Below are 25588 nucleotides of genomic sequence, written 5' to 3' on the forward strand. Positions count from 1 at the left end.
TTTTAATCAGTAATTCCAGCCTGAACATCCACATCCATGGTACACACCTTAAAGCAGTAAAAGGAGTATAAGATAAAGGTTTCAATTAATTCAAGGAAAAGTGATCCTTCAATAAAAAGTGTTAAGTATTTTGGAAGGCATCATTGCAGCATAATTATGCATTTAAAAGGAAGATAAATTCTAGTTCACTTTCACAAATGTTGAAAAGTAGACAGTAATCCAAAGGAGACACGTAACTCTGCAAACAGAACTGCATCAAAGAATACAGTTCTGTTACATAGCACTAAAGGTTCCATTATGAAGGTGATAAGTTTTTTTATCCCTAATCCAACACAATTATCGAGATTATGTTTACTCTTATGCCCAGTGAGAACTACAGACAACCAAGCAGAATGAGAAAATTCCTGCTCACAAACAAAAAACACTCATATATCACATTGGAAGGAAGCAGACATTTTCTAAGGGTTGGGAAGGGGGTGTGGGGAGAACAGAACAAAAAATACACAAAAAAAAAAGGAAATATTCTAAACCCGGAACAGCTCCTTTTGTGGTGGCTCGAAAGACTCATCTGTAATTCAGAAACCTCCAATGCATGTCCCTACCTAGTTTGATAGAGATCTGCAAACAGATTTTCCTCTTTCATGCAGTCTAAGCACTAGAGCATTATTTTTCTTTCTCAGATTTTGGCTAGGATTTTCATCAGGGCCTGAGAAAACTTTCCAGTCAAAATGTACATATCTGCTGATCATTCCCAAATAAAACCACAAGGACCTCCAATATCTGACTGTATTATGGACTACTGACACTAATGTGTTTAAGTGAAAGCATGTTTTAAGTGGGATTTTTTGGGTAAAGATCACTCTATTCAACAGTTTCTTAATCTCCAAGCTCCAAAGTAGTAATCACATTGTTGTATGTTAATAAATATGCACAGTATCTAAGTGATATTTGTGATCAGAGCAAAGCTAAGGATACCTCCAACTTCCCAAATAAGCATTCTCACTCAGTAATAGCATACTGGGTAACTGATACAATTTGCCTAAATTATGCCATTAGATATAGTAAATCTTCAATACATACACAAGTGTTGTGTCTAAACAGACCTTACTACAAAATCAACATTTCAAAAGAAAGGCCATTACCTAAAATAAGACACCTTTATTTAGAATGGATATGTATGTCATTGAGGCATTTTCTCCGATTTCATTATTAATCAATTAATCTAATTCTACATTCTGGTCTACCATCTCAAGTTATGGAAACTGATTAAAAACTGTAAAGTTTAACTAAATTAAGTATTTTTCTATAGTAGTGGTACTTACAGTAAAAATTATGTCTTGCTTGTGGGTTCCTCATTTGGTGATGTAATATTCAGAAGTCACCATGCTTTTGTTCTAAGATAAAACATTTCCTTTATTGCTGTCTTTAAGGAGTCTTCTGAACAAGTCATTTCATCATAACATATTCTCTTCCGAAGTACAGGTATGTTCTGTCTCTGTATTTCCTGTCCAAAATACTCAACGTACACATAAAAGTAAACTAGTAAGTTACTAATTATGATACATGGCATTTATATCATGTTTTACATTTTCATAGTACTTTACAAAGGGCAGCTGATTGTACAGGTTAGGAAGTGCTTAGAAGCCTGAACCAAAATTACCCAGGGTCCCTTAAAAGATTGAATAATTGTATCTCAAATGTTCCAGAAGGTTTTAAAAAAGACAACAGCTTCTTTAGTATAAATGAATAGATGAAAATCAGTGTTCCCATTAATTCTTCCCTTCTTAAGCATCATTCACATGAAACATGCATATGCATCATGCAGTCTAATTGCCACTGAAAGATCCCCAGTATGTTTTAGAGAGTCAGGTGTGCCTCAAAGTATAAAATTTGCTCCATTGTTTAAAGGAGGAAGACTTACATTGCTACAATTTTTTTTTTAATTTATGGGTTTCCTAAGTAGCAGTCACAAAACAGGCTTTTAAGCATCTTTTCTCAACTGTATCAATAGTTATTGATTAGGACAAAGGAGAAGGTAATAACATAATCTTTAGAGTATGATTTTATTTTCTGTAACTTTTTTTAGAAATCTAATTTTTCATGTCTCCCCCATCCACTCTTGCTCCCCATGGGCTGCAATATTATGACTATCGCAATTATAAATATTGAAAAAGGACCCTGATTTATTTAGTTCCCTACCTTCAGATGCACAGAGATTTGCCAAGTTCAGATGTCAGTAATTTGAGGCATACTGTTTATATTTTTATTGAATTCCTTAAAAAAATAATATGGCATAGTTATTCCATATTCTAGAAAATCATATCACATAGGAATCTTACACAGAAAAAGTGGTCTGTTAGTCATAATATTTGTGAAAATGTAATTGTCACAACAGTCACCTAAAATAGTATTCTTTGTCTACTTTGTAAAGTAATGTGGTGATATGGCACTCATATAACCTTATTCTTAAATTTCTGATATATCATTTTAAATATTTGAAGATATGGCAAAGGGTTAAGAGAAGGAATGTAACTATCTATTGCTCTTAAATATTCTGTAATCCACTTGTAAATACATGCATCCACAAACAAAGGAATATTATCATCACTAAAAGAAAGTCTGGCTTTACCCTTGGGACTTTAACTTGTAGCCAAACGCTTGTGCACGCTTGATTTCCAATCCACTACTTATAACCCAAATTCTTTTATGGCCAATAGATGAACTCCTCTAGACAAAAAGAAAATGATCTGAAAAAACTGTGTCTGAAGGCTGTGTTACAGAGAACTCATTCCCACTCTTATTCAATTAAAAAGGAACTTTTTCTCATGCGTTTCACAGGTTGGTAATCTGGGCCCAGACTCTGGAAACAGACCTGTATGGGATAGCACTAAAGCAATTACAGTGCTCATGGCCAGTCATATGATGTCATTTCTTAAGATTTTCATAGAAAGAACGTCTTAATATGGAGACGTGCCATATGTGAGTCCCTGTGATAGATACGTGAATAGTTTCACATACCTAACTTTCACACCTTTCCACCAGGAGCTCTAAAATAGTTAATATTTTGCTTAAAGCCCTGATGTCTAAAGTCAGGCAAATATTTTAGAACACATTTTTTTCTTTGATTTCTTGGTCTTTTGTTTGCATGAAGAGCTGGAAATATGAGTTGTAGTTGACAAAGACCAAATAAAATAAGAACATAGTAGTATTTTTTATTAACTTTAAAACTTTATACTTACCAAAAGCCTGACAGCTATGATGAAGATGCAGGTGCAAATTAAAGGAAAATCTGCCTTGCAGCAAGACTTAGCTATGTATTTTTTTTTTAATAAGTCACTAGTGCAAGGAGTTCTTTAAATTAGAGAATGTTTTCTATTTTTGTGCATTTTAAGTACAGGATCTCAGCTACCCTGTAAGCAACTGCAGCTTTCTGTCTCTCTGTGAAAACAAACATGTAAATGCTGCCACCTAAGAACCAACAAAAATCAATCCCACAGAAAACCAACACCCAGGAATTTTAGGTCAAAAATAAGTAAGAAGTTCTTGGAACTAAAAGAAGCATCAAAGATGGTCAAAGCAAGCCTGACACTGTAATCTGAAAGCATAAATTATCAAGAGAGATTTTCAACATAGCATGTGTTTCTGCTCTAATTCTATTTTGATTGCTTGGCTTTTTTTCTACAGGCAAAAACATTTTCCTGGTGTGCATGTCTACGAAAACACTTTCAGATGATCCATTCTCTTTACTTAGGCCATTTTTGATCATTTGGTTATTACACAAGCACACAAATTGCCTGTTCTCATTTCCCATTTCTGTGAGTTGTGTAACTCGTTTCTGTGAGCAATTGCCACAACTCTCTGTAAATCTAGTGTGCTTGCACTTGGGTACTGACAATAATTAGGAATGTATGAAATTAATTCACTTAATATGAGTCAGTTAATGAAGATCTTCAAGTGTAAATCCAGAGTGGGGGAAAAGTCAGAGTCTATGAATCAGAGACTAATTAACAGGTTTTCTTGGAATTCCTAGGGGAATGGGAACTCTGCTGGGTTGTCCCCTGAGAATTAGGGCAGATCAAATTATCTTTTCTTTGATAAAATAATGCAAATCTCATTTGTAGTCCAAGATTATGCAGCCATGACTCTGATATCATGTCTCTCTCAGTCTTCAATTGTAGTTATTTGAATTTTCTAGAAACTGAAAAAATACTACAGCTAGTAAACCTTAGATTAATTTCCATTTTGTCCTTACTGTCTGTTTCCTTCCTTTCCTTCCCCTACCCTTTTCTCTCTAACCCTGTCCCCAAAAATGTTTTTTCAGGATCTCTTTAGTCTCTGTTGTAGAATACACTTATATTAGATGGCCCAGAAGATCTTCATGTCAGATAGGGCAATTTTAGATTTAAAAAAAAAGCAATAATTAGTTCCATAAGTTTATCTGCTTTATGAAATGGTTTGGGCATATTATTTTGCTTAATTCCATATTTTGTCCAATTATATGTAGTTTTTTTCCTGTGTTGATTGCAATTTGCAGTTGTGAATATATTCCCCCAAAAGCCCAAATTATTCATTTCAATAGAGCTCAAGTATACTCTTAAACCCTCAAAATTGCTTTACCTCTTTCTCCTTTTCCATCAAAAACTCCATGAATCAATTCCAAGTTTCTCTTTTTTATGGAATTTTAGAACATGAAAATACAGTCAGTTTTGCCTGGTGTACCACAAGCATCTCTCACTCACATGCAATGCGTATGAACAGTAATCTATGCTTCTGAGCACAGTAGCAATATATGCCTAACCTTGGAATAGACCCCTGAAGCATTTTCCCTAATGTATCAGAGAAAGTTTTACTGTGCTGTACTAGTTGATAGAAGACAACACAAGAAAACAAATTTTCAAATGCCTTTTTGGTCTTCTACCATCAGACATAAACCTGTTGACATTTTGTAACAAATAAAACAAATTACTCAAATTGCCCTTCTCTGAAGAAAGTAACAAAAGACTTTCCTGTTTACAAAGTTCAACAAAGTTCAGATGCTTGTCTCACACCTAAGGCATGGAAAGCTACCAAAAAAGAGGAGCAGGAAACACTTGCTTGTCCCTTTTCACATCACAAGACAATTAACACTGGCCAGTTAGTATAAATGCTAGGCTAAAGACATCCACTTACTTCCTCATCTGGAGTAACTGGCCTCAATTCCCAGTATCTGAGAAAATGGGCCAACTCCAAACATGGCCCGGGTTCAAAGGCAGTGCAGAGGGACAAAGGTGCCCCGAGGGCACGGCGTGGTTGCCCATGCAGGCTGTGAGCTCCTGTGGGCTCGGCACCCAAGCACATGGCAAAGTTGCTCACTCAAAGTGTCATCCCATGAGCACTCTTAGTCCATTCCAGAGGAAAAAAAACCAACAATAATCAGTCCTCAACATCTTCCTAAAGCCTCTCTGACTAGCACCTGAAGGTATGTCCTTCTCCTGCTTCAACACAAAGTCAAACAGATGAGTTTCAGGAATTGTTGGAGTTGGTTTTAACTGAACTGTCTGACTTTGTCCTGAAACAGTGAGGAGTGCTCACAGGCTGCCTTACAGTGAATCAGCTTTTCGTAAGCCATTGTTTGCTACATCTTATCTTCTAGCTATCAGTTCTCATGTCAGACACAATGCCTGAAAATAGTCCTGTAGGTAGGCTGTAAACCTACTAATCCATAAAATGTAGAGGCAAATTTAACGTTTCAGCAAGCAAGCCCTAAATAAGCTTGGGTAAATAAACCAGTGGTGCACTTTTTGACTGAATCTGTGGCTGTCTTTGTTTAAGCACCAAATGTTTTCCTTATTTAGATAAAGACATCAACTCTCTTGCCTTGTGAAGATGTAACTTTCCTAAAAGTGTAATATTTTATATATTCACACCAGATATGCCATTTATAGGGATAAAGAAAAAGTGGGCAACTGAAAGAGTGACATTATTATGTCATTAGCAAAATATTCTAAGTAAGTATTTTTCTTATAATATCTTATCAAATTAATTCTATTCCTTTTGAAATCAATGGCAAAAGAGCACTTTGGAAAATTCCTACATACAACTCTTAGGAGTTAGAAATATAAACTATTTTTCTAAATAAAAATTCTTCTCCTTTCAAAGACATATGAATCCTATCTAATCAATCATCTGCATTCTTTACAGGTTCCAAAATGCCTCTTTATTCAAACTCATATCATTTTACTGAGGTAATATTGACTCTTATTCTATTCTGCAGATACAAATACTTGGGCAAAATAAGGTACCCTAACTGTGCCAGAACTGGGAGAATTAGGGATAAAACTGCTTCTGCTCTATACTTCAGTCCCTGAATTACACAAAGTCATGCAATGCCTGCAAAATGCTGATCTACTGATACTGTTGGAAGGTAGAATTTTGAATGTATGTACCTTCAACAGCATCACAGTCATAACCGTACTAGTGGCACCATTGATAATTAAACTATTTGAGCTGATGATTTTGTTTTCATCTAAGAAATGGGAAACAGATCCACAGGAACTGAATTGTAGATTTTAGATGCAACTTTATCTTTTTAAAGGCATAGACAACTATGTACACATGTTGGCATGAAAAGTATTGTTACACAATAGGAACATCATACTACGCTCACACACAACCACAGCTGCAGTGAAAGTAAAAGGTGATGAACTCAAAACTGAAGAGAAAATCCTTTTCACTCAGTGTGAGAAGAATTTACAAGATCAAAATGAATTTAGGCTTTTATGTGACTATTTTTTATGTAGAAGAATATCCAGAATTATGTAGTTGTTCTAAAAGTTATAAAATAAATTAAATAATTTGTAGAAATTCTTAATAAAATCTCTCTTTACTAACATTTAAGATAAGGACTTACATAAAAAAGTGTGAAAAGACCACAGGACTAAGGACGAGTATGAAGAAATAGCACAAGAATTCAATAACAGAGTCAGAAAGGTTAAGAAGCAAAATGAGTTTTAAAAGCTATGATTGTAAAAAAAAAAAGCAACCAAGAAAAGGTTCTACTAATACTTCATAATTAAGTGAAAAATGAAGGAAAGTACAGATGCATTACTTCACAAGGAAAAAAGCAAACAACAGGTAACTCAGAGAAGGTTGAAGCCTAAGGTAATAAGGTAGACTATGCAATTAACATAGTTTCAGTTTTAACACAGTCTTACTCACCTCGCTAAGCTGTTGTTCCCCCCACGAATAAGATGCCCCATGTCTCCATGGAAAATCTACATAACTGTGAGGTAACTGTATAGGCAGTCACAAAGTTGGTGTTAAAATAACCTTTATGCTATGGCCATAAAAAGGTCTGGGAAGGAAAGATGAACTGTTATGGCCATTTTACAGGAGATAGTGTGGCATCAGATGTATTTGGGTTTTAGGGGAAAGGATAGGAGTATGACAACAACTTGTGTATCTAAGAAAAGCACTCTCATCTTGAATGATATTGCATCAGTCTTAGAAATGGCCTCTCAGCCAACAGTTAGGGGAAGGAATGAGTGTTCATGAAAACAGCTGCCAATTTGGAGGAGAGAATGGAGCATGAAAAGGGAGAAAATTGGGACACCAACAATCGCATTCTGTCCTGTTTTAGTCTGGCACAGCAGCTTTCAGCTATTTACTGCATTCATTTTTTCTTATAGGATCATGCTCCTCTAAAGAATACAGAAACAGCCTTTCCTTAAGCATCTGATCTCTTCATACATGCTTGCAAACTGCCAACTTCAGCCCAGCCAAGCACGGATTTTAAGAGCTGGATTCTGTTCCTCCTGGATGAACAGAATCAGATGGATGCTGTCTGCAGCTAGATCTGCAGTAACTTGCTGTGTCCAACAGGTCTGTAGAGACAGGATTAATCTGAAGGCTGTGAGACTGTATCACTGGAAAGAGACAGCATAACTCAATATCCCTAGCATGAAAATGGAGTTATTTACTGTCACTTTTCAGAAAACGACTAGGAATTTTTTTCAATTATAAAAGAACACACTTGAGTTTTAGAAAATATGGGTGCTTTTGTATACTTGAGGCAGATGGATAGCTGCTGTGTCTTAGAAAAACACAGGGCTGCATGTTAGAAAAACAATATCCCATAAGTTAATATTGAAATATTTATATATCAAATAGGTGACACCAGACACTCAAACATCTTGCACATGTTGTTCGCATTAGATTAAGCTGTTTTGCTTGACGATGGGAATGTGACATTAGGAAATTATAATGAGCCTTTTTGATGAGTCTGACTGCCATCGGGTAGCATCTCTGGAGGAAGACTGGCTTCATAAGTTGCTCACATCCCCACCACCCACTCAGCATTTCTGCCATAAGGCTCAAATCTACACTGGTATCATAGAGAGGTGAGAAATCTTATCCAAGAAACACCAACATATAAATGGATTGAACCAAGAGCTGGTCTAATAGTTACATTTAACTTTTGGTGCTGCTGGGCAGTGCATTCCAGACAGTGAGATGGTGTGGGTGCTGTGACCATCTCTGACTGCCTTTATCTGAAGAAAGGCAAAAGCTCCATAGTCCTTTGGAAAGACCAAGAGTAGTGGCTCTCTCAGTAACAGCATTTAGAGAATCCAAGCCTGCAAGTTGCTTATTATTAAATATAATGATTATATTAATGGACAGCCATTACAGATGTACCTCAGCCTTTCTAATGATTTCATAACCATGAGGAACAAAATTATTTCTATTTCCCATGGAGTACATATGTCAGGTTTAATGGTCTGAAAGATAAATAAGAACTGAGCTGCTAAATCCATACTAGCATTCAGTATCCATGAAAATCAAAATGTTCTCCATTGCACTTAAACAGAGGGCATTAGATGTTTTCAGATCATAATCCGAAACATAATATAAACCTTGCCCAAAAGGCAAAAGGAGTAAACAGAAATATTTCCAGTCATTTCTGTACAAAGTATAGAGAATCACTGCTAAAAGGTGAATCTGCTTAAATCTGTACCCAAACTACTCAAAAGGACAAGTTACTTCAAAGTTGCTGTGAACCATATTGTTCTTCCATGGATTTATAGACAACTGGGCTCTTATGGATATTTGGGGTTTGTATATAAATTGTTGAAAGCATAGATTTCCTTCTACAATGAGACAGAGAGATGCTGCTAAGTGGTATGCCTGAGGAAGAACAGAATTTATTCTTCTCCAGTTCACCAGGTGAGGGAAGAGTCGTACCAAAAATAGATCCTATTCCTGCTTCCTCCTGTCATGTTAGTTTCACAGTCAAGAAAAGGTCTTATAAGGATACAGCAGTCTCCTCCTACTCCTGTGCCATATAAACATACATTTCAAGGCCAGCAACAATCAGTCTGGATGGGAAGGAAGAAATACAGGCAGGGATGAATACAAGAGTGGACTCCATCTCTACTACGTGGACTGCAGCAACTTGGAAAAGCAAGCTGAAGGCAGGGCAGAAGAACTGCAAAGCTTGTCTGCCTTTTGTCTAACCCAGAGCATTTATAAACTAAGATGGTTGCAGTTGTCCCAGGGAGGGTTGGAGAATATGTTGAGGGGGCAATAAAAGTAACCAAACTCAACTCAGATTTTCTTGCCACCACCTATTATCAGGATAGGAGCAGTTAACCCAGTTCCAGCCTTAGCCTCAACCACTAACTTTTGCAACAGAAATAAATATTATTTCCAATGTTGCTGGAAAGCTTTGCAGCAGCTCATCACAACACAAGTAGCAAGAAAAAAACTGGTCTCCAACTTCTTTTAGGTTACACCTTCCCCCTGATGTGGAAATTACATCTATCTGACCTTCCTTCTCACCAGCCTGTCATTTTACATGTTTCTGCATTTCATCCAAATGTTGCCAGATTACCAAAAAAAACCCCAAATCATCATACATATTCCTAAATCCACTTAAAGGCACTAAATGTAACAATGTGATAAAATGGTACCTATTACATTACATTGAAAATCCAAGCACCTAAAAGCATGAAAATGAATAATTAAGAACATCAATCTGCTGCCCACAATATAGCCACATTACGCCTATTTCATCATAATGCCATTTACTGTCACACTTTGATTGTTTTTAAAACATAGAATTTTGTTTTCTTGATGTCAGTAGCTAAATGCGTTCACTGGAAAGAGCGGAATCTGGATGGAAGGTACATAGAAACAGAAAAAAAACCCCATTACTCAGCTTTTAGAAATAGGTTGTATTGAATATTGCTCCTTGGTTTTTACTGATGTCTAATGGGGAATGAAAGACATGAGGCACATTAACTTGAACCCACAATGCAATGGATATCTAACAGAACCAGAAAAAGTAAGCCCAAAATACTAAGACTGTCAAATGCAGGATGGTAATTTAGTACAGAGACAGGACTGCTATAGAACAGCTGCTCCAGCAAAGATGTTCTAAATTTGCAAGTAAATGACCATCCCCACCACTAAATCACAGTATTTTCCACCAAGTTTCTATTGCATAGAAGCAGTCAAGTCATGTTTTTAGTAAGGGGGAACGAATCATCTGTTACTATTTTACTCCAGGTCATCCAAAACAGAAAACTTACTCTGACCTCTTTAATGTAAGGAAATTGTATTTTGACCAGACTAACCTGAAGTTTTTGCATAAAACCGATATAAAAGAGTTTGAATAAGCATTCATACAAATATTTACAATGCAGCAACATCGCTCTTCCTTGCATTCTCTTTCTTTAAATGGACAAGAGACATTTCATAGAGCTGAACATGGAAAATGCATTTCAAAACTGCATTCACAAGTCTGAATTTTACATTCTCACATGCAGGAATTGGGATCTAATCTGAAACCACGCTCTTTTCCAAGTCCATGGGAACTGTGCCACTCCACCCTTGTTAGAATGTCACTCAAGTATCTGTTTAACCCAGAGACTGAAACATCAGGGCTGAATTTTGCAGGTTTGCCCTTGCACAGCCTTTTTGATTCATTTCTGTTTAAGCAGAATCATTTGCAGAACTGAAAACCTGTTCATGTTGTTGGAACCATCGTCCTGAAGGAAGACACGCACAGCTTTGAAAGGATTCAGGTAGTATATGGGTAAATACATGAGGGATCTGAAACCTGAAGATGGATTTCACGAGCTGAAAGAGAATAGATCAAATTGAATTATTCATCCAGCTCCAAACATTGATTAAATCCATAGCTGGTGGCTGAGGGCTCAAGCCAACACAGATTTACAACTGAATAAAATTTAGTACCAGAAATAGTTCCATCAGTAGTGTTTGCAGAGCAGGCTGCAGTTTCCCCTTCTCTCATTTTTGAGATACACTCATTTAATATCTCATTATCTTGCATATGGAAGGGAGGGGGAGAAGAGGCCTTACATTTTTCTAGTCTGCAATTCAAAGATAATAGATGCCTCTTTGCTTTTACAAAAAGAGACTTTTCTATTAAATTTTATTTATTTTTTTTGTAATAACAGAACTATATAAATTCAGAAAATATTTGGAGCTATGTTTTTAAGACAATGTTAACTAACAATCAATGAATATGGATAGTTTGTTTAAATTCTTGAAGCTGTGATAGGAGCAGGCAGAAGTTACTTTCTGTCTTTAAGTTGGCCGCATCTGAATAGCTGCTATGTGCAACTGTGAAGTATTAGGTCATGGCCACTGTAGGAAGCAAGATATCTGACTTGATCAGTCAATATCCTAATGTGATTCAGAAAGTCATATGTCCCTATGCCCTCTAAAACCCACAGAAACATAAAAGTTACACAAGTAGACCTGATAAAATCAGGCTACTCTTATGGTCTATTTCAAAGGCAGACTGCTGCTGGTGCACCAAGCATAAACTCAGTCATATCAAATGGTTCTTGAAAGATACAGCTTGTTGTTTATGTTCTGCCTATTGAGAGTTTAGTTAAGAGAAGCCAGGTACTGATAAAATCTTATGGCTTTGCAGGCTCCCTTTTTTCTGATGACTATTTCTTCTGAAATCTAGTCTGTCAAACCAGAGGAGTAAGAGGCAGCAGGATGCCCTGCAAAGTGCTATGATTTCTGTACCAGCAGAGTGCATGCATATATGTAATTCATACTAAAATGACATTTGGTGTGCCACATGCTTTCCTGTGTTGTTGAGGGCACAAAAATAAACCAACAGGAGGCATATTTGTTTTGCTTTTTTCAACATAGAAAATAGAAAATGTCAGACTTGACTTCTGCAGAGAGCTTTCCCAAGGATAAGATTCTCTAGATTGGTTCTCCTCCTATTAACATTTGTTTTTCTATTGGCAGAATTATATTTGCTCAAATGGAATCACTCTTGATTTACTCAAGTGCGAGAACAAAACAATCTGATTCCTCTGCCTGTTCCAAATCAGCATTGCTGTGATACTCCCAATTCTTTCAACACTTTTATGTTTTTCAAAAAATATCCTGGTCTTCCAAAAAATTGGTCTTCTTTAATCGGTTTTATCATGGTCAAGTTCCAAGCTTCGTGTCATTTGTGTTGTTAATATTACCTCATTTCAAAATAAGGCTTTGTATGTTTTTTCAGTTCATAACCTTCCTTTATATAATCGCTATAATTGTACTTTAGCAAGACCATTTGAATGGTGGAGAAAAATATCTTATTAAATCTATGATAAAGTAGGGACTGAGCAATTACATGCTGGAAGGGGAAAAAATCACCAGCAACTGCACATTACAAAGGTTGCAAAGTGCCTTGATGAGCTGACTGTGGCTCTCTGATTGATGAACAGCAGTCGATATGCATAAAAGAGTGCGCGTGCCTCAAGCGTGTCTTCAAGTGAGCCCAGAGAAAAGGGAAGACAAAGTGCTTTACAGAAACTCGTTCTCTTGCATGGACTGATAAGGGTACAAAATAAATAATATACATTAAACATAAGTAAGTAAGTGGAATGCAGAGAGTATACGTCCTCATATATACTATGTTTCAGCATATTCATCCAAATTAATCTCCTGTGCCATTTCTGTGGAACTATTTAACACAGGACAAATGTGGCTCACTATTGACTTGTATTCTGATCTGAACCGAATGAGCAACAATAGCTGTGCAAAAACCTAGAACTGAGATCCAGTCCCTTAATCACTCGTGGAGAAGTGGCACAGTTTCAGGTGAAAGGGTATCCAGCCACCCTGCCAGAAGTGAGCAGAGAGATTACTACAAGTAGCAGAAAACGTGTGGTCCCTATGGCAAAAGACACCGACAGTGACATACATTCTGCCTGCAACTATACAGTCTTTGCAGAGGCAAGTATTCCACCTATTTCCTAGACTGTGGGACAACCAGACATCAAGCCCACAAAACTTCAGCCACCACAAATGTGGAAAAAACTTAATCATAAGAATTCAGCAGGAAAGGAGACCTGTGAGAATCTGCAGAACACAAGAATCGCAGTAAACCACGCCTCTTTCTTTGTAATATCTGTATACACCAGTATGGGTACTGCAACTGAGTCCCAAAGGGCATCCCCTAGAAACAGCATTAGTATCTGCAGTTTCTAGTAGAGTACCCCAGCCTTTGCAATTGGTGTTTTTTAAGGGCTACATGGCAAATATGAATACAAATTTTGCCCAATATAAGAAGGAGATGTGAAAAACAACACCATAGAAGAACAAGCTTTTAAGGTGTAGGGAAATAAAATGTTACAGAATTTTGGGCAGGGGTGGGCTTCTGCTTGTTTGTTTTGGGCATGAGTAAAATCAGATGATGGAGAATTGATATTTGAACTCTTTCATGTTAAATTTTCTTTAAATGTACCCACTGGTTTCTTACCTAAATTCTGCTGTGCTTCATAGAAATCCCATGACAATATTATTCATCTGTAGTGGGCTACATTTTACCCAGTGCTATAGCAACAAGTCCCCCAGTTCTCTCTCCTCCAATAATTCCTAGAAGGAACAGTAATTTTCAGCAACACATAGTTGTTTTCTATAGTTACAACTTATGGGTCATGACTAATTACATGCTGCATCAATGGCAAAACTCCACTGACTGGAAAACAAGGTACCAATACTGAGTTCCCCGGAGCCGGTAAAGAAATAATCAAATACAGTGTCTGTAGCTAAGGCAATAGTACTCCTTGCTACTATGTCACCCAAAAACTCCTACTAAATCATTCCTGTAGCTTAAAACTTAAACTCTAATGTGACTCAAGGAAATGGAGGATAAAATTTTCACACCTCTTACATGTCAGCAGTGGAAGACACATTCCTGCCAGTTTTTTGATCAATATCTTTCCACTACTGTGTCCTTCTGAAATTATAAATAAATCCCTGTGAAAAAAACACATTGTATATTTGTTCTTTTAGATTCTACTATTTGCAAAGCTGTATATCAGATTAATTTCTTTTTAGCCCAAGTTGTTTCAGTGTTTAATTGTGATCTGACCCAGATATCCCAAAACCTAAAAGTAGCTGCTTTTATCAACGTATGGTGATTAAGAAGTATTGCACCAAAATAAAAGTTAGCATGCTTTCAGGTGCATCCTGCCTTTAAACTCAAGAGCCCAAGCAAATTCTAGACCATCACAACTTAGTGGACAACTCTCATTCTCTTGCGGTCTCCACTCGTTTCCCTCCATACGACCTTGCAGATGTTCCCACAGAAAGTTATCCTAAAACAAGCCAATTATCATCTAGGAACTTATATCTGGAATGTGGCCCTTCTGTGCATGGACACAGTTCAAGGAGCAGATCAGCACGCTGTAGTGCAGCCATGTAATCTAAGAAGCTCTTCCGTCTGCAATGAGATCAAAGGTATGTTGGCTTTGGCATTTAGAAATCTAGATACCGATTAAAATTCTGGAATACTCTGACAACAGCTGCTTTAAACAGAAGTTACCAGATGGTAATATTTGTGTGGGTACCACGTTGTCTGGCAAGGAACAAGCTAATGATGCACAAAATGCTTTGATGCACAGCCTTCAAGCAATAAACTTAAAGTGATACGAGGCTTCATACAAGGACTCATCTACACTGCTTTGCAGTTATGTATGATACAAATAATTTTTACCAATACAAGTGTACAGGTAAGGAGACACAAAGTTATTTGGCACATAAGTGTTGTTGGGATTAAAATGAGTATCATCCCTCAAAATGACTAATATTTGTGAACTTCTGCGTAAATTTGCAGAAAGCTATAGATCATATTTTAGATGTATTGCAGTTAGGATGGTGGGTGTTTGGAATATAAAAACCCAGCAGTCATATGGAGATTACAGCACAGGCCTCTTCCAGTCATATTTTGGAAATGGAACACAATGACAGCCTAAAACCCAAAATCCAACTAAGCCTGTCAAGTTTAAGGAAAACCACCAGAAAACTCAGGAAATTCTATTCATATGGGTATATCATCAACACAAACAAGACTAGAGCTGTTCCCTACAAAGAACAACTTTGTATTTCAAGGCAGCTAATTTCAGAGCCATCTGCTGTACGTATATGCATAAGAGGCTCTGATTAAACTCTTTTGGTATGAATGATATGATTGATAACAGAAAAATGACAAAAACAGTAAGAGGATTTCTGACACTGGTCTTGCAAGGATGTGTGAAGACTCCAAAGGCTCATCATCAGTATCCTGGTTTGTTATTTACTGAAGAAATCCCCAGAGCATTGTTCATGCAGAAATAAAAGTAGCAGTATCTATTAAAGTGTATGCTATTTCAAGAAATACATGGTTGTGGTCTGCATTTCTGCTCTTACCGTAGAGTACACGCACCAACTTGGCCATGCAAAATGCAAAACTAAAAATAGATGTTCACATGCACCTTGATTTCACTTTTTCATTTGACCCTTGAGCACTTGCACTACAAAAATAGGAACCTATTTAAAGTATATACTTTTACAGATCAGGAGTCAGTTGGAATCTCCCTGAAAATCATGTTGAACAGTTACCCTGCTGATTTAAATTGCAGTGTTGAAATCTTTATCAAAGAACAAAAAATAATGCTGAGTGATTAGTTCAACATTTTTGTGTGCTGGAAAGCTCACTGAATTTGGGGTTTTTTGTTTTACTGAAAAGTAAGTGTAGCCAGTTTGCTTTGAATTAAATACTCTATTTCTCATAAAATACATTTTTCATAAAATAAGAGAAGTCTGCTGACAAATAACAGATAACCAAAGCTTCAACAAGTTCAGATAAATTATGTTCATGAATACATACCTCTATAAAGCACAAATGTATTACTCATTAGTATTATTACTTCTCTTCGGAAAGAGTCCCTTAAGTATGCATATGCTAAACAATCAACTGTTTAAAATAAATTAGAGCAAAATTCGCTATAAATGGCCTAAGTCAGTTCCTGGTCTGTGACTCTGGTGATCATCCTTTGTTCCTCTATCTTGCTATTTAGGACTTCTGAGAAAGAAATTAGAGTGATAATTGGTGTCCCTAGAAATTTAAGACAGAATAATCACATCAGATCGTATCAACTTATTTATGTATTTTTTTATTTGTTCTGTTGGACAATTTCTCCAGGACAACTATTATATTCAATATCCTCAGCATATTAGCATCCTGCAGTAATGTATTTAGGTTGGGCATGTTTATTATATTTATTAACCAAAGGACAAAAATAACAGAATGAGATGTAATAGAACACATACATCTTGTGTGTAGTTAGCAAGCAATATATTTAATTGTTTCTCCTTCATGTTTGTTGATTTAAATGAAAGTCAACAACAGATTCTAAATTCAATAAAATTTACTTAGTACAGACCAAATTCTGTGCCAGGGGTCTGAGCAACCCTTAACTTTAAGCACTACCGTAGGCCTAGAAGGTTCTGCAGCAACAGTGACGAATTCCCACTGGAATGCATCCGTATGTCTGCACTGGGGAAGAGAGAAGTGTCCTACAAAGCCCTGTGTCCATCAGCAAGAATATGATCACATAATGTCCTGCCTACCTGTTGTATGTGGCACTGACACATAAAGAAACCCGGCCCATGTACTCCCTTCATTTTCCCAACACTCGAAGTGTGAGAGAAGTTCTTGTGCAAGAGTGAAAAGCCAGAGTGCAACTATGCTATCTGGAATGAGCTGGGGGACTAGACAAAAGTAAGTGAGAGCTACAACTCGCCCAGAGTGCCAATGGCAGAAGGCCAGGGGCTCAGCATCAGCTGTGGCAACAAGTGCCTGAGGTCACCATCACTGTCCACCACTCCTGATGTGAAGCTATCAGGTCAAGGATGTGAAAGACTGGCATATGGCATAGCCTATTCCCATACGCAAAGGGGAAAGGGTACAGCTCCTGAAAACTTCCACACCTGCCCAGACTAAAGGTTCAGCCAGCTCAGTACTTATCTTTGAGGAAGGACACAAGTATGTACGTGGAACAGAGCACAAGAACGGGGTAAGCAAAAATCATCTCTCTTGGCAGACCCTCACAGATCTGTCACAATATGGTTACCTTGTTTTAAATGGATGAGTTGTCATTGTTTTACCCTGACTTATTCCATCAACACTTCTACTTTCCCCAGAGATGGGTTTAAGGCACAAATTTCACATGCAGCTCTAAATTCCCCTGAAATTTCAGATGAAGAGATATGCCAGGAATTTTAAATTTATTTTCCCATAGCTGGGAAATTACTCTTACAAAACAATAGTTCTCTCCTGTCCAAATACAGTAAGTGAGCACACGTTTTATTCTCCTAAACTGTGCACAATTGTACAATTAAGCTGTTCCTATGCCATTTATTTGTCACGATTTCACTTTGATCCCATCCATGTACTGAAGTATTCAGCTGACATAACAACTGGCTTTCTTTTTAAATAGTTGATGAAGAGCAATGACAGTAGAGAAAATGTGCATCCAACACAATGCTGGAATTTAGATACATGATAAAATATCTAAAATGCTAAAGGATCTTAGGGCCTAAGGAGCTTTTTTGTCTCCTGAATTATTATAGGACTTTTTAAAATGTTACATGGAACTGGGGTTGGAGAGAACACAAAAAGTCATTTAGATCAGGCACTGCAGTCTTCAAATAAAATGTAGATGAAAATCGTAGAAACTCTGGAGGTCATCCTACCATCATTAAAACAAATTGAAAAACTGTTGCAAGACAGAGGGAGCAAGAGCCACCTATCTGATAAGTTATTAAATACTGAGCCCTATTTAAAAGTATGCAATTTCTTTGATACTCAATCTTCAAAGCAATTTGTCATAAACTATCTAGTTAACCTTCATAATATAAGCATTGTTTCTACATTTTGAAATAGGGCAACTAGGGGTGATATAGCAATCCTGTAGCAAAAGTGGGGTAACTGTGCCTCAGGAGCTGCCTCATTCTTTCTGGCTCTGAGTAAATGTCAGTATCAGGATTTAAAAACAGAATTGCTTGGCTCCTCTTCTCAGGACAATATCCAAAACGCTATCTCACTTTTTATGCTGCATGAAAACAGAATTAAAATAACACCAGTATCTTCCACCTTGTACTATCTATATCCCTTCATTTTAAAAATATTTCATGTAACTCTATCCAAGCTCAATGAAAAGGAGTTACTATCTGAATCAGAATGCACCAAATATAGTCCTCACCAAGGTCACACCCTCAGCAGCTTTATTACACCTGCGCTACACCGCCTGCGAAAATAGATACCCTGTAGGCTAACTTCTGGAGAAATTCCGGCTTTTGCAGATCTATTGTTATTAGCTTGCAACAATATCAAAGTCATATAAGGCTTGCTAACCTTTTGATCATATCTTTACACCCTGTGGGCAGACAACAAGTACAATTAATGCAACTCAATCCCTTAAGTCAAAACTGCTGAGATCCAAGAATTTTGTATTTTTCTAATAGCAAATCCATCTTTAACCCACAGCACTGGAACATGAATTGAATATAGAGTAGGTATAATACCTTAGCAAATATCCTAGATTAACATTTCAATTACTTTTACTACCTCAATAACAAAGAAAAATTAATAAAATAACTGCAGGATTAAGCAGTTACTGTCTAATGTTTCCAGTCTTATTATGATTTGTTCAAACCCATTACAGGTACTCACATATCCTAGTCCTCACAGAAGGAAAATGCAACCCATTTTTGTTCAAAGATAACATATTATAACAGGAAGCATTCCTAGTGATGCACAGGTCCTAACAAAACCAGCAGCTGGATAGAACAAAGGCAGTGTGCTCCTTAAAGACACTTAGCAAATGGGATTTTCATGTCAATCTAGACCTGCCATTTTTAAGTTACCCCTCCTGACCCTCTGCAAGAATGGGTAAATGGTGTTAAAAGTTCCCTAGATTTTTTGACACAAATGTCTTCAGGTAAACATAACCATCCTAAGCATATTTCTTTTAACAAATATAAAAATATGATCCTCATTTATTTTATAAAGATGTTCATAGGGTTTTTCATTTTGCTTATATCTGTTATCAAGTACAAACTGAACTTCAGCATGAAGCCACCATGACCAATTAAGATAATGACAACAGCCTCCTTTAAATTACTTGTTTCCTGCATTGTTTACACCAGTAAATTGCATTGAAATGTGTCTTTCGAGTTGGGGTATTCCATGTCTCGTTAAAAGCCTCTGACTCTAATATACACTTCAAGATCCCTTTATAGCTTCCTGCGTAGGTAAGCAGGGTTTAGCACAAATGAGGGCCCAACTCCAAATATAGACAGTTGTGTTTAGCACTGTGTTTGTTACCACATTCATTTCCTGCATTCGTGTTCCAACACAAATGTCATTTCCCAGTGTAGAGAAGCCTCAGTTGTAGACAGTTTACAGAGATCAGCCTCAGGCCTCTAATTCTCTGGAACAGAAATGTTATTCTTTCCTTGGAGACCCATGCCATCTCTGGAATGAGGGCTGATTTGTCAGCATACAAACGAGGATGCTAAGTGTATTTCTTGGAGCAAGCATTCCTGAAATTTTCCCAGGGATGGGAAAGATTATTCTTTCTGTGGTATCAGGACTGGAATTACATATTTTCAGAAGCAAGGGAATTACTTTGGGGAGTGATCAATTCTTCTCCTTTACTTCCCACTACCACCAAGCAGTTCCAGACCCTTTCCCTTGCTCTTGGCAGGCTGATCACTCTCTTTATCCCCCTATTTAAAATTGTGAGCGAGGAAAGAATGTTTTGTTGCTGCTGGGGAGGAGTTGTTGCACAGGGGGAAGGGAAAGGAACACTAAGGAAGGGAAAAGGTGTGTCAGTAGGTTTGTATTTTATTCCCTATCTGTGCAATAGTCCATAAAGATTCATGCCACAGCAGCATCTCATAGTACATATTGCCTCATGTAGAGTTAAATCATTTTTTAATTTGGAAACTTAACAATCAGCAAGAATGCTAGCTGGCAGTACACAGCAGCTCCTTCATCCAAGGAAGGATTCACATCTCCAAGAAGGACATATTCCTTCTGCTGTCAGTGAGCCATTTTCTACTTTGTGCCAAAGAGTCTGCAGAAGGTCTGTCAGTCAAGACAAAACACACAGATTCAAAAACATGGTGTACACTTGGCCATGCCATTCCCCACAGTCAGCTACAGAACTGAGGGAAAAACATATAGCATCTGTGGAGGATATGGGAGAAAAGGCAATCTCCAGTTCACCAGTGTGTATGAACAAGTAGGAGAGATGTATCACTTCTACTATCCTGAATGCATCTCACCCCCACACATCATGTTCACACACATCCATACAAACCAGTGCTGAAACCCACAACATAACATGCTGCATTGCATCCTTTGCATGCGCATTTGAGACATGCCAAGAATGACGCCTACCCATCCTCCTTGTACAGCATCACAGGTGGGACTGTCCCCTTCTCACACTGCCATTGTTACAGTTCTGGCCTTTCCTAAGCTCTCCTGCTTTTCTCAGTCCCTCTGCAGATATCATTGTATCATTGCAATTGCCCTAGGGCAGCCATTCTTACCTTCACATCTTGCACCAGGGTCTTCACCAGCAGCAGCTGACATAGCTCATGTGACTCATGATCATAAGCCATGTATATCATATGTAGCGCTGGTTTGGTTGGGAAGAAGCTTTACTCGGAAACAGAAGACTGAAGAGACAAAGATGGATGTACCATTCATCTCTCAGATATGTCTGGAGGTACATGTTGCTGCAACAGATTTACAAGTAAACCAACTTTTTTTTTTTTTTTTTCAATTTGTTTTCAGTGCTCAGGGTTATTTTTGGCCAAGAATGTTATTCTTTGAGTGTCTGAGCTCCTCTGGAGGCTTCTTCTTCCTGTGAACCATGGACTGGTTCACTGAGCAGCCTCCAAGTCCTGTGTGGTAAGCTATCAATTCCAAGAAGAATGAGTCAAGTGTTTGCCCACATGAAATTCATTCCCTGTTATTTTAGGAAGAGGCAGAGAGGATCATAACTCATTCTCATCACTGCTGGGAAGCAATCACCAGGTCTCTTGCACAATGCAGTGAACAGGGCTTTCATAGTGATTTAGGCAACATAATGTTACAGCCAAGGTAACACATCACATGGCAATGCCATGGAATGTGCCCTTGAAACACAAATTTAATACTCCAACAGATATCCCTGCACTTCACTTCAACAGGGAACATCCACCTGCATCCAGGTTGAGATTTGTTGAAAATATTATAAAACAGATTCTGCTAATTATTTTTAAACTTGTTAATTAAATAATTGCATTACTAACAATGACAGTAATAATTTGAATTGTTGTCAATAACATGAATTAAATCCCATATATGTCCATCAGCATCTATGCTGGTCACTTTTCCTTTGAATGTGAAGGGCTTGGAATCCCTGGGTCATGAGTTTCATTTTGGAAGTCGAAGTTCAGTGTACAAACCCATATTTGATCTTGCCTTTCTCTAAAAAAGACTGAATCTATGTTAATCCTTCCTTTAGCACTGCAGATGTATCTTCTGCAACAAACACAGAAAAGTGATACTCAGCAGGGTCTCAAGTGAAGATGTTAAATCCTCCATTCCAAGCCCAACTTGACACAGGGCCTAAAGATAATCTCCTTTATCAGACTGCAGATTTGTATCTTGAGTGCCACTGCAGAGACTAAATTACTATAGTGCTCCACATGGCTGGTGGATGGGTTCATCCAGGCTGAGGTACTTTATAACTGTAATGCCTAATTAGCTTCATGACTTCAGGACCTGTAGAATCCACCAACCCTGCTTACGAAGTCCATATCATGAGTAAAGATACTGATGGTGTACCCCCAAACATGGCTTAGAGAACAGATTTCTTGCACCAACTCCCAGATCCTGCCTTCTCTTACGGGGTTGCATTCAGTCATGTAGTTTCCTATGAAGGATCAAGGGACAGTGTCTGCTCTACACACACATGACAAAACAGTAAATAGCACAGAATACAATGCCATATAAAAAGAGAGTGGCAAGCGGTCACTGTAGCTGAGATTGAGGTTAAATTTATTTCTAAAGCTTCTCTGTCAACAAGCTATTTAAGGCTTGCCTCTATATTTTTATCCTTCCTGCTGGTTTGAGTTTCTGGATCATTACTGCAAATTAATGATAAAGATATTAGTAAGATAGACTTCCTTCCAGTGGTTGGAAACATGTATTTTAGAAACATGTTCCTCTACCAGTTTATAGCAGCCAGGAATTAAAGGTTTCCAAGAATCAAATCAGACTATTTATATATTAGATAAGAAAAACAAAGGACAGATTTTACTTCTAAAGTTTCAACAACAAGAGTAACTTATAACTGTGCCATTAAGATGTACTCTAGAGATAAATGGTCAGATATAAGTATGTTTATAAGCAGCCATCAGTTTAGCTTGGTTATGAGTGAGAATGCAGATTTTGTACGTTACATGTAAAAAAGAAGATTATGGAAATAATCTCAGAAGCAGCTTAATTCTGCCGTCTTCATGGTGTGCTTGAACTTGCAAGATGCACAATCTCCACTAATGTTCACAGGGTGGTATAAGCATTGGCAGTTGGTATGCTCTCTAAAGAAGTAAAACTTGTGCTTTAGAGAGCCCCGTAAGAGAATGGTGTCCTTCCTAAGTGATAGTTGTATGTGGCAACCACAGACAATAATACTTTTCAATTCCTGTACCATAGTAGCCTTCACCTAATAGTTTGACTCTCACATTGATTCAAATGTGATCTTTGGCTAATGCAACCACTTCACAATGTAAGAGATATGTTGGTCAAACTCATGTGACTAGCTTCCTGGAAAGAAAATTTAGAATAGTAAAGCCACAGAAAACTGTGGAGAAAACTCCAAACACATTACAGTACATTCAGCTTACAACAATATCCACTGAAAGACACGCAGAGGGGAAGAAAGCAAAGGACCAAAGGATAACATGAATTTGTACAAAAATCCCACAGATACATTAAGATTGCCAAAAGATTATTTCTGATATTTATGTTCCTGAAAATTAGGATCTAAAGCCTCTAAGGAGTTTTTGCAGCACAACTACATTTGAAGTCTTAGTCTTGATATTTGGTTTTACTTCAGCATTGTCTGCCATGGTTGGACTAGCCTTATACACCAAGATGATCACTAAAGAATGTAGTAAGACAGCTAGAGAATCTCTTTAGACCTCTTTCCCTTCAGTGATTCAGCAAGAGGGAGACTATCATGGATTGGTTCAGGTTTTAAAATGGAATGGCAATTCACTTTTGCCCCCCTTACCAATTCTTTTGGATGTACCATATGCAAGTAGGGAAATATTCCCTGGTGTTGATCTGCTTCTGCTTTTATGATAGAGGATGGGGGGAGAGGGAAGTAGAGGGGAGGGAGGGAGGGAAAGAAAGAGGGGAAGAAAGGGCAAGCTGGTTAATGTTTTTCTTTCGGCTTGTTTTTATGAGTCACTCCACTAAGTATTTGCATTAGCAGGTCTCCTGCTGCTGCTAGATCATTCGACTGTTTAGTTGCTGTGCCTCTTGAAAAGTCCAACAACACTGAATTTTTATACATCTTCCTTGTATTTTACTAACGAATTAAATCTTTAAGAACCAAATAACTTCCCATCACTGTGGTGCCTATAGCAGTAGCAGTGCCCTCAAACTCAGTACTATTACTCACTCGAGTAAAGGTTACAGAACCAGACTGATATTTACTGTTGTTCCTTCATATGTTGTCTCCTAACCAAGTTGTATCAGAAAAAGTGAAAATAACAATGTAACTGGAATGTCACAATAATCAAGTTTAAAGTTCAAAGCTTTTTATTCCCATTTGCGAATTGAAATAAAAAAGCCGCTTAACCTTGAACAACATTTGCAAACCCAAACACTGAGTATAACTTTGATCAAATCACTTTGAAAGAGTTGTATTTCTCTCTTCAGGTATGAGACTAATACTGCTCAGAAACGTATCAAATCAGAAGCTACATATGCACTAAGACTGACATTGTCTTATTCCTGCAGAATAGGGTCTTCAAAAAAATCTTGCTACTGAGTTAAACAAGAGTGGGGCTGTAAGAAAAACTATCACAGCCAGCATGAAAAGAAGCTGCTAAGTCTAAGGAAAGCAAAGGAAGAAAGAACAGCAGACAGCTTTTTCTGTCTTTATGAGGATAATCAGTGATTTTCTGTTTGACCTCCTTTCTCTCTTGCTTATTCTTTGACATTCTGAATTTCTTTAACAGTTTGCTTTTCAATAAACCTTTTTTTCTTCCTTTTCAAGAGTGCCAGCATAACATATGTTAATTAAATACAAGCTAGAAACCTGCCCATTAGATTAAAAGGTGATAAAAGCATCAGAACTTACCTGTTCACAGAGAAGGATGGTTCAGACAAGATAGCCACTCTATGTGAGAGACTGGGTCCCAAGAGGAGCATTTATAAAGGAAGCTCTTCAAAATAGCTCTATATCTTCTGCATAAGGTGTTTGTCTTGTTTTTCCTTCTCTTCAATCAAAACAATGACTGATAGGAGAAAAGTGGGTGTTTAAAGAATGTAAAAGCCTTGTCTTGGCTCTAAAAGAATCATCACATTAAGAGCAACTTTTCTGATTGCAGACTTGTGATCTATGCAACTTTCTCTTAAGCACAGTTCAAGCCCAAATAGCGACTGTGTATAAATGGTATCTTCTTACTTATTACATCTGTTCCCTGTGTGAATTCAGAGATGTGTGTGCTGACTTCAGTAACAAAAATACTTTTTTTAAAGTTACTTGTTATTCTTGCTGCATCAACATAACTGAGGGAGTATGAGCTATAGCTCTTGTCTGTCATCAATAGAACTATGGGATAATTAAAGGACTAGTCAGTTATTTGCATGCAAATTAACTGCCTAGGTGAAATTTAAAGCATAGCTTGCTCTTCAGAACATTTGTCACCTGTAGTGATCTGCTAGAAGACATGAAGCCAGAAGGTAAAAATGTTTGGTTGCCTGATTTAATCTGAAGACTTTTAGGGACAGAAAGTCTGTCTTCCACTTGCAACCTGGGCATGTTTTGTTTTGAAGTGGCTGGAAACATAAACACAATTTTCTAAAGCTGTCAGTTTAATCTCCCTCCTGTGTAACTGTTGCTTTTTTCTAGATACATTCTCGCCCTATATGCCACTTAGGCTCAAGACAGACTTTAGACAGGGGCTTTCACTAGGATGACTCTGGAATAGCAGTGTCACTTTCTACTTAAAC

The 25588-nt window shown here is 37.4% G+C and overlaps 1 protein-coding gene across 9 annotated transcripts in view; it reads right to left on the reverse strand.

Moving 5' to 3' along the window:
- Positions 1–24949, reverse strand: part of KCNK2 (potassium two pore domain channel subfamily K member 2) — a 131372-nt gene extending 106423 nt beyond the window's left edge. For 2 of the 9 annotated variants that reach the window (XM_030035876.1, XM_030035885.1), the window contains exons 1-2: positions 20902–21049; positions 1323–1516 (exon numbers count right to left, since the gene is read on the reverse strand). In XM_030035876.1, coding sequence (XP_029891736.1) covers positions 1323–1356 — 34 coding nt within the window. In that variant the 5' untranslated portion in view covers positions 1357–1516; positions 20902–21049. The other 7 variants (XM_030035879.1, XM_030035877.1, XM_030035878.1 and 4 more) reach the window with 7 other exon arrangements.
- Between the last annotated feature and the right edge of the window lie 639 nt (positions 24950–25588).

Source organism: Aquila chrysaetos, chromosome 13 (assembly GCF_900496995.4).
Source record: "Aquila chrysaetos chrysaetos chromosome 13, bAquChr1.4, whole genome shotgun sequence".
NCBI lineage: Eukaryota > Metazoa > Chordata > Aves > Accipitriformes > Accipitridae > Aquila > Aquila chrysaetos.